The sequence below is a fragment of the Chiloscyllium plagiosum genome, chromosome 22 (genome assembly GCF_004010195.1).
Source record: "Chiloscyllium plagiosum isolate BGI_BamShark_2017 chromosome 22, ASM401019v2, whole genome shotgun sequence".
NCBI classification, from domain to species: domain Eukaryota; kingdom Metazoa; phylum Chordata; class Chondrichthyes; order Orectolobiformes; family Hemiscylliidae; genus Chiloscyllium; species Chiloscyllium plagiosum.
This window is the reverse complement of record NC_057731.1, coordinates 32042764-32060025: the sequence shown is the minus strand read 5'-3', so window position 1 is coordinate 32060025 and position 17262 is coordinate 32042764. Positions and strand designations below refer to the sequence as shown.

At 38.3% G+C, this 17262-nt stretch overlaps 1 protein-coding gene across 1 annotated transcript in view; it reads right to left on the bottom strand.

The window, feature by feature from the left end:
• LOC122561180 (fibroblast growth factor receptor 2-like) overlaps positions 1-4739 on the bottom strand; it is a gene marked incomplete at its 5' end in the record, with an annotated part of 65039 nt that extends 60300 nt beyond the window's left edge. Inside the window, 2 exons of the mRNA XM_043712700.1 lie at positions 3435-3509; positions 4418-4739. Of these exons, the coding sequence (XP_043568635.1) occupies positions 3435-3509; positions 4418-4739 (397 nt within the window). The remainder of the gene's footprint in view (positions 1-3434; positions 3510-4417) is intronic.
• Positions 4740-17262: the final 12523 nt, after the last annotated feature.

The following is a 17262-nucleotide window of genomic DNA, read 5'->3' as shown; positions in this document are numbered from 1 at the left end:
GAGACTAGCAGCTCTTGCACTAAGCAGGGCCACTGAGGAAGCTGTGGCTGCTGCAGGAAAAAAAATCCCATGATTGCAGAGGTCTCAAGCCACACACACAGACAAAGAGACGGGGGGGGAAGAGAACGAACATGAGGCCCTCCAGTCCCACCACCCCATAGCCATAAAATCCACTCCATGGTATTTTAACTCCATACTACGAAAAACATATTCCAAGTGATCTAAGCTTTATTCTCAATTAGCTCCTCAGTGTTTAATACCAGCTTTCACCTCGAAAGTTTAATTAAACATAAAGCCTACAATGGAAAACATCAGATTCTTCAAACTTTAAAGTTTTCCTTATAGGATAGACAAGTCTTTTCTACAGCATATTTATTAAAACACGAGTCAGGGCACACACTAGACTTTTGTCTCAAGAACTACTTTAAATCAGAAACAATGACTCTCTTTAAGTACCAAAAGCCTACGCTTAATGCAATAAATATGGCTGTACAGTACCATGTTATGCTATTTGCACAATAGTTCTTGTTTCAATGTAGGAAAAGTAAAACAAACAAGAATTTCTGGTTGATACTAACACTAAATAATGTCAATATTTGAACAATCTCCTTTTACATTTATCACCCCTGTATTTTAAGCTCCCTGTCAGACAGAATCAATAGTATAATTGCTCCAAATAGCTATGCAAGTTACCATTTGATTTGTTTGCATTATTTAACAATTTTTAAGTGCAATTAGATGAATTCTTCTTGTTGGGAAGTTAGTGCGAAGCTGTAGGCAAGTGCATTTTCCCCTTAATTTACAGCATGCTTATGATTTCAATAGCCTCAGAGTCAGATTTCATTGAAGCTAGTTCAAAATGATTAAGTGCATAAATGGTAAATAACAAATCCCAAGGCATTTGTAGTTACTAAACAATCTAACAATTACAGATACAAGATTGTGGAAAAATGGTTTCCATATAATAAGACCGAAAAAATACTTTAAATTCAAAATGTTGAATTAAAATAGGGAAGATGATTCAGACAGAGCAAGTAATTTAGCATTTTACACTATTAACATATTTTTTGATGCAGAAATCAAAAGAAAATGCATTATTACAGCTGCTATGATTTGTGATTATGAACTACATTTTTCCATGTACTGCAGGTCCATTAAAAAAACTCAGACCTTTTGTTGGTCCTAAAAATCAATTGATTTGTGGTTTCTAGGCAGTTATGTGAATTTTCATACCTTTTTGGTACTGGCACTGCATAGAGTGTAAATTGCATACTATGTTCAGCAGGCTTTAATTTAAAATATTCCAATGTTAAGGGTAAAATAAATTGTTGGAAAACAGAAGATGCAAAACGTACAATACCAATAAACCACAAATAGTTTTAATAAGTGCAATTTTTAGATATATATAGGATTTTTGTTCATGCACTGCCCTTCTACAAAACTAGTTAAGTGCCAAGTTAGACTATGTCCTTATGTATTACGTGTGTGCTGAGCTTAGTTATTGCTTCCTGTCATTGCTTGTTATAATACTTCAAATGGAAACCCAAAGACAGATTTAAATTATTCTTTACTTAAACAATGGCACCATTCATGCACACTAGATATATAGTTCCACATGTTAATTCCAGATATGATCAACTACAAAACAAAAGTAGGTCTCTATAATGGCCTTACTTTAACATCTTATTTATCAAACATATAGCTAACAAATTTCATATAATTATATTCACTACAACCTATATCTCATCCAAAAAATGCAAGGCATTTCCTTTCCTTCCAATATATTTGTTCTATCATGTCAAAATGATTGAGTAAAATGTAAAAATATTTCAGTTAGTCTTAGCTATCTGAATGTAAAAGTCAAATGATACTCGTTTCCACAGTACTATCAATACTACTTTAACATTTATTAACATTTTATATGAGTTTATTAAAAAAGTGTTTCCCATTCAATATATGCTCTTACACCCACACAACAACTTTGATGCTACAAATTTCTACAGCTGTGCTGCAGTCCCCAATTCCTATAAACCATGTGTTCAATGTGGTAGGCAATCTCTTCCCAGACTTCTATCAATGCTGAGTCAACCATAAGGAGGTCCAGGCATAACTGGGTTGACTTTTGTCCCCATATTAAGCTGCCTGGTATGCATTTAATATTTAGGTAAAAACAAGGACTGCAGATGTTGGAAACCAGAGTCTAGATTAGAGTGGTGCTGGAAAAGCACAGCAGGTCAGACAGCATCCGAGGAGCAGGAAAATTGACATTTTGAGCAAAAGCCCTTCATCAGGAATAGAGGCAGGGTTTCTGCATCTCTCCACTCTGCAGGCACCCTGCCTCTATTCTTGATGAAGGGCTTTTGCCCGAAACGTTGATTTTCCTGCTCCTGGGATGCTGCCTGACCTGCTGTGCTTTTCCTGCACCACTCTAATTAGACCCTGCATTTAACATTTACCTATGGCAATATGCCTCTGGCATGCAATGCAGCCATGAGGAAAAGTGAACTTGCATGTCATTCCTCAAGGTATAGTGCATTTTAATATACTTTATGCTCTGTCCCATTCTTTGTTCTACAAAGTTATTATTACAATAAAGGATCTTATATAAGAAAAAATGCTTGAGCTACAGTGACTAAGTGGGGAAAATGCAGCATGCACTTTTGCTATAAAATAAGCAACCCAGGTTCTTAAATACCAGTGATTAACAGAAGAATTGGTTGAAGGAGGAATGTTTCTCCAGATCACTTTACTTCGACCTTGATGGCCATAGTTTAAAATCTCATTCAAAGTGTTCTTTCAATACTGTATTAAAATATCATCTCAAACTATATGTTCATTATCTGGTTTTAGCTTCAATTCAATAACTCAGAGAAGGGTCATAAGTGAGTAAAGTCTACAGTCTCCACCTGCTTTCATTTTGTTTCCAAGCTATTTTTGATGAATCTACATTAAATGGGCTCACAGAGCCATATAATGTGAGAGACAGCCCAGAATCATGAGTTAAGTTCACAAATCAGATATGGTGAAAGGACTCTATGGAATACACAATTATTGGACAGAACAGTACATTCCCGAGTAATTCATTTTGAAATTATCTTCATAAATGAGATTTGCAATGCAATCTCCAGAGGGCAATTCCTAAAATCAGCTCAATAAAATTTAACTCCTCAGAGAATACAATAAATCATAACCATACTTGAAATTAAATATACCCAGACCAGGTGCGATAATAATTGCACAAAAGAAAATATGTGCAGATTAAAGACGACAAATAAATTAATTTTCAAGGTCATTTTATAAAAGTTTCTCCATCTTTAATTTATAAACTGATAACAACTTTGTATATTATAAAAAAAGAGATCCTCTTAAAGGACCTGAAGTTCTTGTTGACTTTATTACATTAATTAGACACAGTCTCCTCACCCTGTACTTACTTATCTTGTTACTATCACTGGCTGTCTCTTCTGACCCATCATTGTCCTCTTCATCGTCCCCTGAGGAAATGGCATCTGGAAGAAAACCATAACCTATAATCTCCCCAAGATAATGAAAATTCGATAAATGGATATTTGCTATGTATTTCTAAAGCATTTTCTTCCTAGATGATCATTAATCCTTTTTAGAACTGGTTTTTAACAATAATCGTGCAAAGTAATTAAAATATCACAATATCCACATCAGGCGCTATTACAAGATATCGTACATAACCGTCTTATTTGGTTTCAGATTTTTAATTATTCCTACCCAGGCCCAACACCACTTCAAAACCTAATCACCTCCACCCACTGCCTACTGAGAGTCACATAAAATGCTTGGCATGACTTGTCTGCAGTTCAACTCCTCCTTTGATGACTCAGCCAAAATATGGAACTAGCTTTGTGGGGCAATCCTGGCTACAGTACTGTCTTAAATTTTATGTTGAAAATGCACTAAGATCAATAATTACTACGTTGAAAAGATATTGACAAAACAGGAGGTAATTTGAACAGCCCTTCCAGCTGCACACTAAAATATCAAGAAACGAAACAAAATATTTTTCTTTAAAAAAGGATAAACGAGACAAATTTAATTAAAATGCATCCACATGGAATAATTTGATAGGTGGCAAGCTTTTTTTTTGAGAATAATGTAATGTATGCTAACAGAAAAAGTTTACAGCTATTGAAACTGAACAATTTATAAGTCCAGAAAACACCTGCATCAGCCTTTTTGAAAACTGTCATATTCCAGACAGTTAATCCTGCCACATAGTCTGTCAGTTCGGGTTTCAGTTTGTATTTGTCCATGGTGCCAAGTAAATTATTTCCACCCCCACCCTTCCTAAAAGCCTTAACTGGAGGTCACTTGGAGTGCAACAGGGTCAGTATAAATGTCAAGCTTCACTGAATTTGTAGGATCCAGTTCAAATGTTACTCACCTGTAATGTTTACAACGAAGTACACGGTATCACTGCCTATTGGTCTAATTGCAGTACAAGCATAGAGGCCCGAATCCTCATGTGTGGCATCACTAATCTGCAAGTACTCTCTGATTAAGTAAGTCTTATTGCTGTGCCCCAACTGTTCCCCATCTTTAGTCCAACTGATGCTCTGTACATCCTCTTTCAATGGACATTGCAACTGAAGCAAACCTCCAGGATGCGTGTGCACTTCAGGTTGAGAGATTTGGTAGTTTGATGGAGGCTCTGCAAAGCAAGAAAAGGAAGGAAGGGGTGGGAAGGAAAAGGAAAGTTGCAATATATGTCAGAAAATCTGACTTCAGTTGATGCCCCGTGTTGCCTTAAAAACAAGCAATAGCAAGCCAAAGCTTAACATTAGAAATGAAACCACATGTGCCAGTAGATTCACAAGGGTAATTTTAAAACTTTTTGCAACAGAACAAAAATGTTCAATACCGGAGGTCAAGCAGAGGGATATTTGGGAAAAGCGTGTGGCCAATCTGATATCACCCACTTCATGCCATCAACAAAAGATAAAATTGCCCCATTGACTTTGCTTATACACACTAAAAGCAGCACACAGCAGAGGGATGATACAACTAATTTAAAAAAACTCAAACCACAACAAAATTTAAACTAAGACCAATTACGGTTCCCAGTAAAGAATTATTTGTTGCGTGCTCCCAGCAAATTGTTATGTGTAATTATCTGACACTATGTAATTTATGAATGTTGCCTTAAATATTGAATAGATAGAGATTTTCATATGTCTGTAAAAAGTATCACTTAAACAAAACTGACATGACATTGCAAAAGCTTAAAGAACTTGAAGATAATCTCAAGGAAATGGCACGAATAACAGTGCTTTAAAAGGTCATTAGTTGCATACCTTATCAAAATGCTTCCGAGAAAACAAAGGTCAAATGTTAAGTTTCTATGAAACTAGGATCAAAACAATTGCTAGGATTAACAAAAATTGAAATTCTTGGGCAGATGACAGTAGAATTAAGAGCTATACCTGGGGGAAGGGATAGAACATCATCTAGATCCTGACTCCCATGGGATTCCACTACTGTAACAAGCAATTTTAGTGTGAAAATCAGAATTCTGTTCCCATCAAAGAACTGTGGGGGAAAAGAAGGCTCCTAGGTTTCACAACTAATTATTTCATTTAAGGCTCTTGAAACGTTTGGGGGAACACATTGGAATTGTGGTCATCCAAGGTCTTTTTGCGATCTTATACAGAATGGATCAATCACCTTGATTCACTGAAGTGACTCCAGGGCATCAAAAAGGCAGTTGAAATTAAAATTCTTTGGCGTTTTTAGGCTCGACTATTGTGTAGGAGACACTATTGAGTGAATCCTCACAGGTGCCAGAGGCAAGCCTCAAGTATACAAGTATACATAGGTTCCCTGGTCACATAAAGGAGTTCAAGCAGAGGCTGGCCTCTATTAATTCCACAACTGAGCCATAATGCAATAGGAAAGACTCGGGAGGAGAGGCTGAAGATACACTTCTCAAAAGAGAGGGGAGGTCAAGTGCAGGAGGGAAAAATCAGTTAGACAGTTGTAACTGAACTAACAGCTCATTCTTTATAGTACCTGGCTCAAGTATACCATCCGAGCAAATAACTACTGTGCTTTGACATAGGAGGTGAATGGTGAATCCATATTGTGGAAATAGACACAAAAAAATTATCAAATTCATAGTCCTTCCAGCTATGCAGCATACATAAATATATTACACTGTCTTGAAGTTATGTTTTATTTCAGTCTATATAACATACTAAATTATGAAATTGCTTAAGAGCCAGAAGTCATTTTCCAACAGAATGACATCTGTTAAGAGAAACCTGTCCTAGACATGTCTCTTTAATTAAGCTGTAATTACGTTAAGAAAATTACTCCTGGGCTTTCTTGTTTCAACAAGGAACTGCTGTAATGAATCACCAAGTATTTCTTGCACTACACTCCACCAAGACTGTGTGAGGCAATTTGATATGACTGGCATTTACATTCCCAGATGACAAAGTGACTGCAAAATTACTTTTAATTGTGCTCTGGTTGAAAAAGCCTTGAAGGAACGACATTTCATAAGGCAAGCTTCTTTGGAGACATACAAATAATAATTTTTCATTAACAGACTCTCTAAGCAATGAGCTCTAATCTTCCTACCATCAATTCTTGCAAATTAATAATCTGTGCAGACATTTTATGTAAAAATAAACTTTAATGGAGAAATATTTCCCTCCAACACCCTATTCATACAACGACACACTGACAATGGTGCATTTTCAACTCCTCTGAGATCGACTCAACCTCATGTTATCTCTTTTTACTCAGGATTAAAAGCATTATCAGAAACATGAAAGACAACAAAACTTCGATATTAAGAACAAATGTATATCAAAATCCATGTTTAACATTTTGCAATGGAAATATAAATCACTTCATATACAAAGTATATGAATTACATGCAACCCACTGCAATGAAATCACAAAGAGGCGAACTGATCCAATTGTAAGGAAAATTTTTACACCTTTCATCTCAAACATGTTTCTAGTGTTCTATGTAGTGAAAAGGCAATATTTTCTGCACAAGAACCATAAACATATTGCCTATCTTTTACACAAAAAAATATTGAATCCTATTGCAAAGCCTAGCTGTGCCTACAGACTGATGGCCAGCGCAGCATTAGTTGGGCTATACCACACAGGTGAAAAAACTACACAATTCTTTTTTCTAAGCAATATTTCCAAATAGATTACATTACAGTGTGGAAACAGGCCCTTCGGCCCAACAAGTCCACACCGACCCGCCGAAGCGCAACCCACCCATACCCCTACATTTACCCCTTACCTAACACTACGGGCAATTTAGCATGGCCAATTCACCTGACCTGCACATCTTTGGACTGTGGGAGGAAACCGGAGCACCCGGAGGAAACCCACGCAGACACGGGGAGAACGTGCAAACTCCACACAGTCAGTCGCCTGAGGCGGGAATTGAACCCGGGTCTCTGGCGCTGTGAGGCAGCAGTGCTAACCACTGTGCCACCGTGCCACCCAAATAGTGACATCATCGTCAATATTTCTTAAAATCATAAAACTGAGATTTTCTGTTTTCCTGATTTGTTTTTTTAAATTATACGCAAGCCTGATCTACTCCCTTAAATGGTCCGAAATCCTCAGCAAGCATAAGCAGTCCTGAGGCCATAGACAATTCAGGCCACAAATGCAAATGAGTAGTGAAGTGAACAAAAATTTACTCCATCAATTATGAACTAATATGAACATATGAACAATATGAACATATCATACTGATTGCCTGTCATATCACACTGTATTACGTGTCAATACCTTCTGCCAGACCCCATTCTGCTAGAAACCCCATTTTGGCAGAGGCCTATGTACCCATGCACTTTTTTACCCATTCACTGGTCCACCGCCCATTCCACCTTTAAAATTTCTCTCTCTGATCAAGCTTTGGATCACCCTTCAAAATAGCTACTTCTTGAGAAGTTGTGACCATCTTCCCCTTAAACCTCTTTTACTATATGCAACGCCTCTGCTATATTAATTCCAAACATAAATGCATATAGCTATTTTGTATATACATTCAGAAAAAAAACCCTGAAAAAACACACCAATTGCTAAATTGCATGTGAATTAGAACTTCAGCTTATGACTAAAGATTTCTTTTTTTTTGAAAACCTTTGAAATGATATCATTTTAGACTGCAGAAAACAACACACAAATCCTTAATTTCTTTCTGAAACTATACACATCACAAAAACATTGACCTATTTTTATTTGACTCAAACATGTGTTCATATTTTCATACATGAGTCCTGGATAACGTGACCCAGTGTCATTTGTCATTTGACAGCCTATACATTCTTCCTGCCTGGTTGCTTTTAGCTCCGATGTTTTGTGGTTGAACTCTATTACCTGCTTCAGCCTTTATTCTACCTGAGAACCTATTCATTGCTTTTCAACAAACTGTTAAGTTAAAAAGCAGAACCTCCAAAGTAGTAGTCTTGAGATTACTGCCTGAACGATAGGTCATAGAGTCATACAGCATAAAACAGACCCTTTGGTCCAACCAGTCAACGCCAACCATGTTTGCAAACTAAACTAGTCCCACCTGCCTGCATTTGGCTCAAAGCCCTTCAACCATTCCTATTCATGAGCTTATCCAAATGCCTTTCAAATGTTGTAACTGTACCTGTATCCACCACTTTCTCTAGCATTACATTCCACACTCTGGTAAAAAAGAAGTTGCCCCTCATGTCTCTTTTAAATCCTGCATAGAGTAAATAAAGTCAAGGAGTTAATTGTGTGGCACAAAAATTGGTTCGGGTGGAATGGGTTTCAGTTCAGGAAGTAACGACACCACTTCTGAAGTAGAACAGATCTGTTCTGATGAGACAGACTTCATTTGAACCATCTTCGTACCACTGTCCTGGCTAATCAAGTAACTATGGCTATAGAATGAACTATAAACTAATGGGAGTGGGGGGTTCAGGGGAGTGAGGGGGGTCAAATCAAAAGGGTATGGCAGCACTACAGTGCAGTTATTTGGGTAATGACACCCAAAGTGGAATAGGAAGGGAGGGAGTGTACAAACATAGAAAAAAAGAGCAAACATGGTCGAAAGGGGGGGGGGGGGGTGTAAAGACAAAATGTATGGTTCTCTGATCTGCGCAAGTTAGGTGGATTAGCCGGATTAGCCATGCTAAATTGCCCACAGTGTCCAGGGATGTGCAGGCTAATCCAGATTAGCCATGGAAAATGCAAGGTTACAGGAATAGCCTAAGGAGATGGGTCTGGGTGGGATGCTCTTCATAGGGTTAGTGTTGACTTGACAGACTAAATGGCTTGCTTCCACACTGTGGGGGTTCTATAATTCTATGAAACATTGACCATATGATAGAATGCAACATCTAGTGTGAGAGTGAGAAATGTGGGTTGGAAACAACATTGCTAAATTTAAATGAGGGTAAAGGCAAAGAAATCAAGACAGAGTCAGCTGGAGTGGACTTGGAAAAGTCACTGAGAAAAAGAGACTGTTGAGGAGCAATGAGAGAGACCTTTAATGAAATAGTTCATGTCTCACAAATAAAAAAATCCCAGTTATGAATACTGATTCAAGGAAGGGAATAAACCAACTGTGGTTAGCCAAGGAAGCTAACGATAGCATCATGCTGGAAGCTGAAAAATTATACAACGTGACAATGATGAGCAGTCAGCCAGAGGATGGGGAAAGTTTGAAAACCAAAAAGGTAACCAAAATAAAGGAGAAAATAAATTTTGAGGGTAAACTAGCAAGGAATATTAAAATGGACAGCAAGAGCTTCTTTACATATATAAAAAGGAAGAGCAAGGCCATGCCCTTTGGGGGAAAAAACATAGGAACTGGAAATTGCAGAGAAGTTAAATAAATACTTTGCATCAGTCTTCGTGACATTAATAACATTCCAAAAATGAAGTAATAAAGAGGCAAAGGAAGGAGAGGGAATAAATACAATAACTACCACCAGAGATAAAGTACTAGGGAAAATAATGGGGCAAAAAGCTGAGAAATCCTCTGGACTTGATGCGTCCCATCCTAGGAGATTAATTGCAATACCTGCAGGAATAGTGGATGCGCTGGTAATAATCTTCCAAGAAACCGTAGATTCTGGAAAAGTGCCACAATTTTGGAAAATTGCCAATTTAACATTTCGTTTGAGAGTGAGAAATGATTATTCAATATAGGAAGGAGACAGAACAACAAGTAACTGTAAGCTAGTTAGCTTAACTCAGATCACTGGGAAAATGTTAGCAATATAATAAAGAGGACAGAATACCAAAGTACTTAGTCCACTTGCTTCAGGAAAGAAAAAATCATGATGACACATTTATCAGAATTCTTTGAAGGGGTAACAAACATGTTTGATAAATAGGAACCAATAAACGTGAGGTATTTGAATTTTCAAAATGCACCTGATAAGTAAGTAGACTTCTCTGTGGTACTTTAAAGCCCATGATGTTGGGGTAATATAATAGAATGGATAAAAAACTGGCTCAGTAATATAGGGAGGTGACAGTCTAGTCTGTTAATTCCCACACCAAGGTAATGTGCTGAGGATCCAGGTTTGAATCCCACCATGGCAGGATTGGTGGAATTTGAATTCAATTTTTTTTAAAATCTAGAATTAAGAGTTGAATGGTGATTGATTGTTGACTGTCAGGGAAAATCCATCTGGTTCACTAATGTTTCTTAAGGAAGGAAACTGCTATCCTTATCTGTTCTGGCCTACATGAGACCCCAGACCTACAGCAATTTAGTTAACTCTTAACTGCCTTCTGGGCAATTAGGGACAGGCAATAAATGCTGGCCTAGCTACCGATGCCCACGTCCCATTAAATAATTAGAAAAAGGGGGCATTTTCAGGATTTCAAACAATAATAATTGGGCTGCTACAAGGATCTGTATTTAGCCATATGCATTTATAATGTAAGTTAATGATCTGGATGAGGGAAGTGAATGTACTACTGTAAAGTTTGCAGAAGGCACAAAGTTAGGTGGGAAGGCAAGTAGAGAGGATGACACTAACTAGGCAGTGATACAGACAGGTTAAGTGAATGGGCAAAAACACTTGGCAGCTAAAACATAGCGTGAGAAAATATAAGGTTATGCACTCTGGCAGGAAGATTAGAGGAGGTGCATATTATTTAAATAGCAAAAGATTGTAGAAAACAGCAACACAGAGGGTTTTAGGGGTCTGAGTGCATAACTTACAAGAAGCTAGTGTACAAGTTCAGCAGGAAAAGGCAAATGGAATGTCAGCCATTATTTCAAAGGAAATTATGCATTGCCTGAAATTATGCCAGGCACTTTTTAAGCCACACTTAGAATACAGTGAACTCTTTTTGTTCTTTTAACCAAGGGAAAATATACTCACATTGGAGGCAGTCCACAGATGTTTCACTATGTTGATTCTGGGTATGGAGAGATTTTCTGACGTGGAGAGTATGAGTATGCTGGGCTTGCACTCGTTAGAGTTTAGATGAATGAGAGGTCATCTCATTGAAACAGAAAATTGTTAGGGGGCTAGAAAAGATAAATGTGGAAAGGTTCCTTCCTTTTGGAACACCATGGATCAGAGGACAAAATCTCATATAAAAGAGTTGTCCAATTATGAGAGAGATGAGAAGAATTTTTTTTCTCTCAGAAGGCAGCAAAATCGGTGGAATTCCTTATTGCACAGGGCTCTAGAGGCTAGGTTATTAAGCATATCCAACGCTGAAATAGACAGATTTTTAATCATTAGAATATTCCAGGATTATGGGGAAAAGACAGGAAAGTGAAGTTGAGGATTATCAGATCAGCCATGATCTGTGAATGACGGAGCATACTCGATGGGCTGCTCCCTACACCTTATGGAAGGATGAGCACATTTACACGCAGGTCCCTCTGCTCCTGTTTGCTTTCAACAGTTTGCTTTCATGGTTCACGGTACGTTAGAGTTTTATATCATCTGCAGAGTTTGAAATCGTCTCCTGTACCTCAAGGTATCAAGAAAATTCAGGCTCTTGGGGAACTCCACTATGAGACTTCCTCCAGTCTGAAAAACAACTGCTACCATTACTGTTTACTCAGGCAATTTTATATTCACATTGTTACCATCCCTTTTGTTCCATTAATTCAGAGCTTGCTTACATGTATGTTATGTGGTAGTTTATCAAATACATTTCACAATTCTGTGAATAACACATCAATACCATTACCCTTACCAACCTGCTCTGTTATCTTATCATAAATCTCAAGCAAGTTAGTTAAACACTATTTTCCACTAACAGGTCTGCCCTAGCTTCCGTCAACTAACGCGCATATGCCCAAGTTATTTCTAATTTTGTTCTGAATTCACTTCCAAAAGCTTTCTCACCATAAAAAGGTTAATCTAACCTTATTTGTTAGTCTCACCTCCACTCCCTTTTTTTAAACAACAGTGTAAAGGATTAGATTCCCCACAGTATGGAAACAGGCTCTTCAGCCCAACAAGTCCACACTAACCCTCTGAACAATAACCCATCCAGACCTATTCCCCAACCCCACATTTACCCCTGACTAATGCACCTAACACAATGGGCAATTTAGCATGACCAATTCACCTGACCTGCACATCTTTGGATTGTGGGAGTAAACTGAAGCACCTGCAGGAAACCCACGCAGACACGGGGAGAACATGCAAATTCCACACAGACAGTCGCCAGAGATTGGAATCGAACCCAGGTCCCTGATGCTGTTAGGCAGCAATGCTAATCACGGAGTCACCGTGCACACCAAATATTCACAATAATACAGTTCTCTGTGACCACCCATATCTAAAGGAACATTTAAAGGTTATGGCCAATCACTTCATAATTTCTAATCTTACCCCCTCTGTATCTTTGGATGCGCCTCATCCAGTTCCAGTGCTCCTGAACCACAAGATAGCCCATCCAAACCCCTCCCTCAATTTTGAACCATTTGAATATCTTAACTACCTACACTTGCACAATAACCTGGGCAGCATCTTCTTTTTGGCAAAGTAGATACAAAAGTATTCATTTATTACTTCAATCATGCAATTGCCTCTATGCAAAAATCAACGTTTTGGCCCCTAATGAGCCCCACTCCTCCACTTTTCACCGTCTTATCGTTTATTTATCTGCAAAAGACTTCTGAACTATTTTTTGTTTGCTGCCAGTCTCTTCTCATTTTGTCTTTGGTCTTTTTTTCCCCCAATTCTTCTCTAATCTTTTACACATGTGTTAGGGCTCAAGTGCATTATCAGTCATAAGCTTACAATTTCAGCTTCATCTTAAACTTGCCATCCAGGGCGTCTATACAGTTCCATGAAGTGGATAGATATCTTAACTGCATTTGAACTCATTCATCTTTAAAGGAAGCACACCATCCAATTCCAATTTTGCCCACTTACATTTGAAAATAATTTATCAGGACCAAATTCATTCTTACTCCATTGAAAATGGCTTTCCTGCAGTTAATGGTTCTCAGTCTGCATTGGCCCTTGTCCTTTTCCAGAACCAACCTGCACTTTATGATACAACAATCACATTTTTAAAAACATTTTCCTACTGACATTTGATCTACTTGCACTTTCTCGAAAAAAAGGCCCCAGCAATGTCTTCTTTCTCAATGGACTGAAAACATACTGGTGTAGAAAATTTGCCTGAATTCAGTCTAGGAATTTTTGGCCTTTTCTGCTCCTCACCATTGGTCCATAACCAAATAAGGTGGTGTGACCTTTAAAGAAAAATATTGATATTGTGCAATAATAAAACAAAATCTCCATTGCATCATTGCTTTGGGCAGTTACCTATGATTACTTGAGGTCCTCATTCTAGAACTGAACTTCAAGAGGCTACATTAAAATAGGACAAGATGTCATAGACTAACAAAAGACAGCTTCAATCCAATTTTCTCTTGAGAATTTGCAACCTTTGCCAGGCTGTCCAAAAACACAAAACATGGAAAGCTGTGTCTGTCAATTAATAGCTGAAAATGTGTTGCTGGAAAAGCGCAGCAGGTCAGGTAGCATCCAGGGAACAGGAGAATCGACGTTTCGGGCATAAGCCCTTCTTCAGGAATGAGGAAAGTTTGTCCAGCAAGCTAAGATAAAAGGTAGGGAGGAGAGACTTGGGGGAAGGGCGTCGGAAATGCGATAGGTGGAAAGAGGTCAAGGTGAGGGTGATAGGTCAGACTGGGGTGGGAGCGGAGAGGTCAGGAAGAAGATTGCAGGTTAGGAAGGCGGTGCTGAGTTCGATGGATTTGACTGACCTGTCTGACCTATCACCCTCACCTTCACCTCTTTCCACCTATCGCATTTCTGACGCCCCTCCCCCAAGTCCCTCCTCCCTACCTTTTATCTTAGCCTCCTGGACAAACTTTCCTCACTCCTGAAGAAGGGCTTATGCCCGAAACGTCGATTCTCCTGTTCCCTGGATGCTGCCTGACCTGCTGCGCTTTTCCAGCAACACATTTTCAGCTCTGATCTCCAGCATCTGCAGACCTCACTTTCTCTGTCAATTAATATAAAATGCAATCGCAGTAATAAATGTAGCCATTCAAAAGAACAGCAAATATAATCCATTTTACTGTTAAGTTTTGAAAGGGCTATAAATTCTGTCTGTTAATGTCCTACATGTCACTAAAGGAAAAAAAAATGACAGCCTCTTAAAAGATTTCCTCCTTGGCAGTAGTTTTACCATCAAGCAACTGGCGCAAATGGTCAGAACAGACAGGAAGAAGCAGAAGCTCCAACTTTATTCAAACAACCTAGAACCACAGAGACAAGAGTTAAGTGCCAAACACTACATCACAGGCCCATTGAGTACAACTAGCAGCTATAACATGCTTTGTAAAAAAAAAGGATTTCCACAATTTTGAAAATGTTCTCATTCTTTCATGTTGAAACGAATCAATTGATTGCCTAACTTTTTAAGATAAGTAACTTTTTGTAGGATGCATAAAAGACCAAGATGCTCTTTGACTCTCGTACACCCTATTTCCTTCAATGTGGTAATCTTCTCTGACTTCCAAATTGGGGTAAAGGCATTCACAAAAGATTGCATTCCTTCCCTGAAGAACAACAGATGATAGACTACCTTATTTTCCTACTTTACACTTTCTTAATTCGCATTTTATTCATACCTCCGCTTTACAGTTTCAGTCAAACAAAATTATCAATTAAAGGCTGTTCTTCTTGATGACAAGAAGTACACCTTTTGAAGCTGCTCTTTGAACTGTTCCAAATGAAGTTAAAAATGGTTAGCTAAGAAACAAGCACATAAAACATGGCTTAGAAAAATAAGGTGAATTTTGAATCTAACAGATCAGTGGAAGGTTTGTAACCATGAATTCAACATTTCACAGGGAAAGGAAACAAGTGAGTGTTTTAGCCAAGTACACATAGTAGTTAGGACAAATTTAAATTACTTAATCTTATCATGGACCTTAGAATATGCATATTACAGTCAGTGCACTCAATTAATGGGTAGAGTTATTTTGTAATGTCAAGATGATATACAGTAGTCATTTATGAAACTAAACCCTGGGCTCTTGCTGTAGGACATTCTATACTAACATGGAGGCTAGGATACATTGCAAGATTCTGGATTAGTGGTGCTGGAAGAGCACAGCAGTTCAGGTAGCATCCGAGGAGCAGTAAAATCAACGTTTCGGGCAAAAGCCCTTCATCAAGAATACAGGCAGAGAGCCTGAAGTATGGAGAGATAAGTGAGAGGAGGGTGAGGGTGGGGAGAAAGTAGCATAGAGTACAGTAGGTGAGTGGGGGAGGGGATGAAGGTGATACAGTTACAAAAATCAAAGATCTGACTAGCATAATGAAACACAGATCAATTAAGAAAGACATTGAACACTTTAAAAATTGTTGACTTTTATGTTTATTGGGTTGAAAAGCATCAATACAGGTGAAAGGACCATTATAAATGTGGAGACCATTAGAGGGGGAACTATGGTGAAGGGGGAAGGGTGTGTTGCTGATTGGGGAGGGATTAAAGTTCAATGGTGAGGCAATGCTGATTGTTCAGTCTTATCTTGTCTACCTTGACCAGCAAGTTGAGAAGTCTGGCAGAATGTATCAGTTCAAGAACTTTCTTCCCACCCCCACCCTCCTCTCACTTATCTCTCCACACTTCAGGCTCTCTGCCTGTATTCCTGATGAAGGGCTTTTGCCCGAAGCATCGATTTTACTGCTCCTCTGATGCTGCCTGAACTGCTGTGCTCTGTGCTCTTCCAGCACCACTAATCCAGAATCTGGTTTCCAGCATGTGCAGTCATTGTTTTTACCTACATTGCAAGATGCCTGACTAGACTTGCATATTTTGTCATGCCCTACACAATATGCAAGTTTACTACCGAAGGTAATGGGGGAGGGTGGTTAATTCATCTCCGCATTTAAAGAAAAAACCCTAAAGAAGTAATGCACCTTCAAATAAAAAAGAAGTGCCCAAGAATGGAACATGGTGGCATATGATTAGAATGCAACAAGCATAATGAACAACTGAAGTGATGATAGGTACAAATAAAGACATTAAGAAGTTCTTGTTCAGTTACATCTGTAACAAGCTCATCTGTATCGTGGCATTACACTTCATGTGAAAATGGTGACGGCATATATTTATTCACCATTAGTCCTACTACATAATCAATGAAGGTTTGGGTCACAATAATCCCTACAGGTCGCCAACTGCCAAAGTAAGGAGTTGTCTTTCTTGCATCCTAGATTGGCCTATTTCCTGTTACATTGACATGATCAATTGAATGGAGATGGTGAGGGTGGGGCAGTGATGGGTGGTACAAAGGAAGCAATATTCTTCTACCTCACAGCATTGTGCTTTGACACTCCAGAACGAACAGCACTCTGCCAATGATTTACAGCATACTTTTATTGTGCACACCTATTTTGTCTTGGATAAAAATTGTAATTAAAACAATTTTAATTTTTTTTAATGCAAATAAACTTTCCCACTGCTGCGAGGCACTTGATGAAATAACAATGCTACAACATTCTGAAAAAGCAGACTGTAAACAAAGCTCTTGTTAAAGCAGGCCAAAAATCTAAACATTTTTTTAAAAAATGCCTTGATATATCTGACATAATCTTTATAATGAGTTGTAGCATGTTGCAACTTACTTGCTTTTCAACTTTAAGTGCAGACACAATTGGGGTGCGGACTGGAATTTGCTCAGGGCCTTACATGGTCTCTAATCTAAACTTGGTCACTTCAGTCTGGGTTATACAGAAC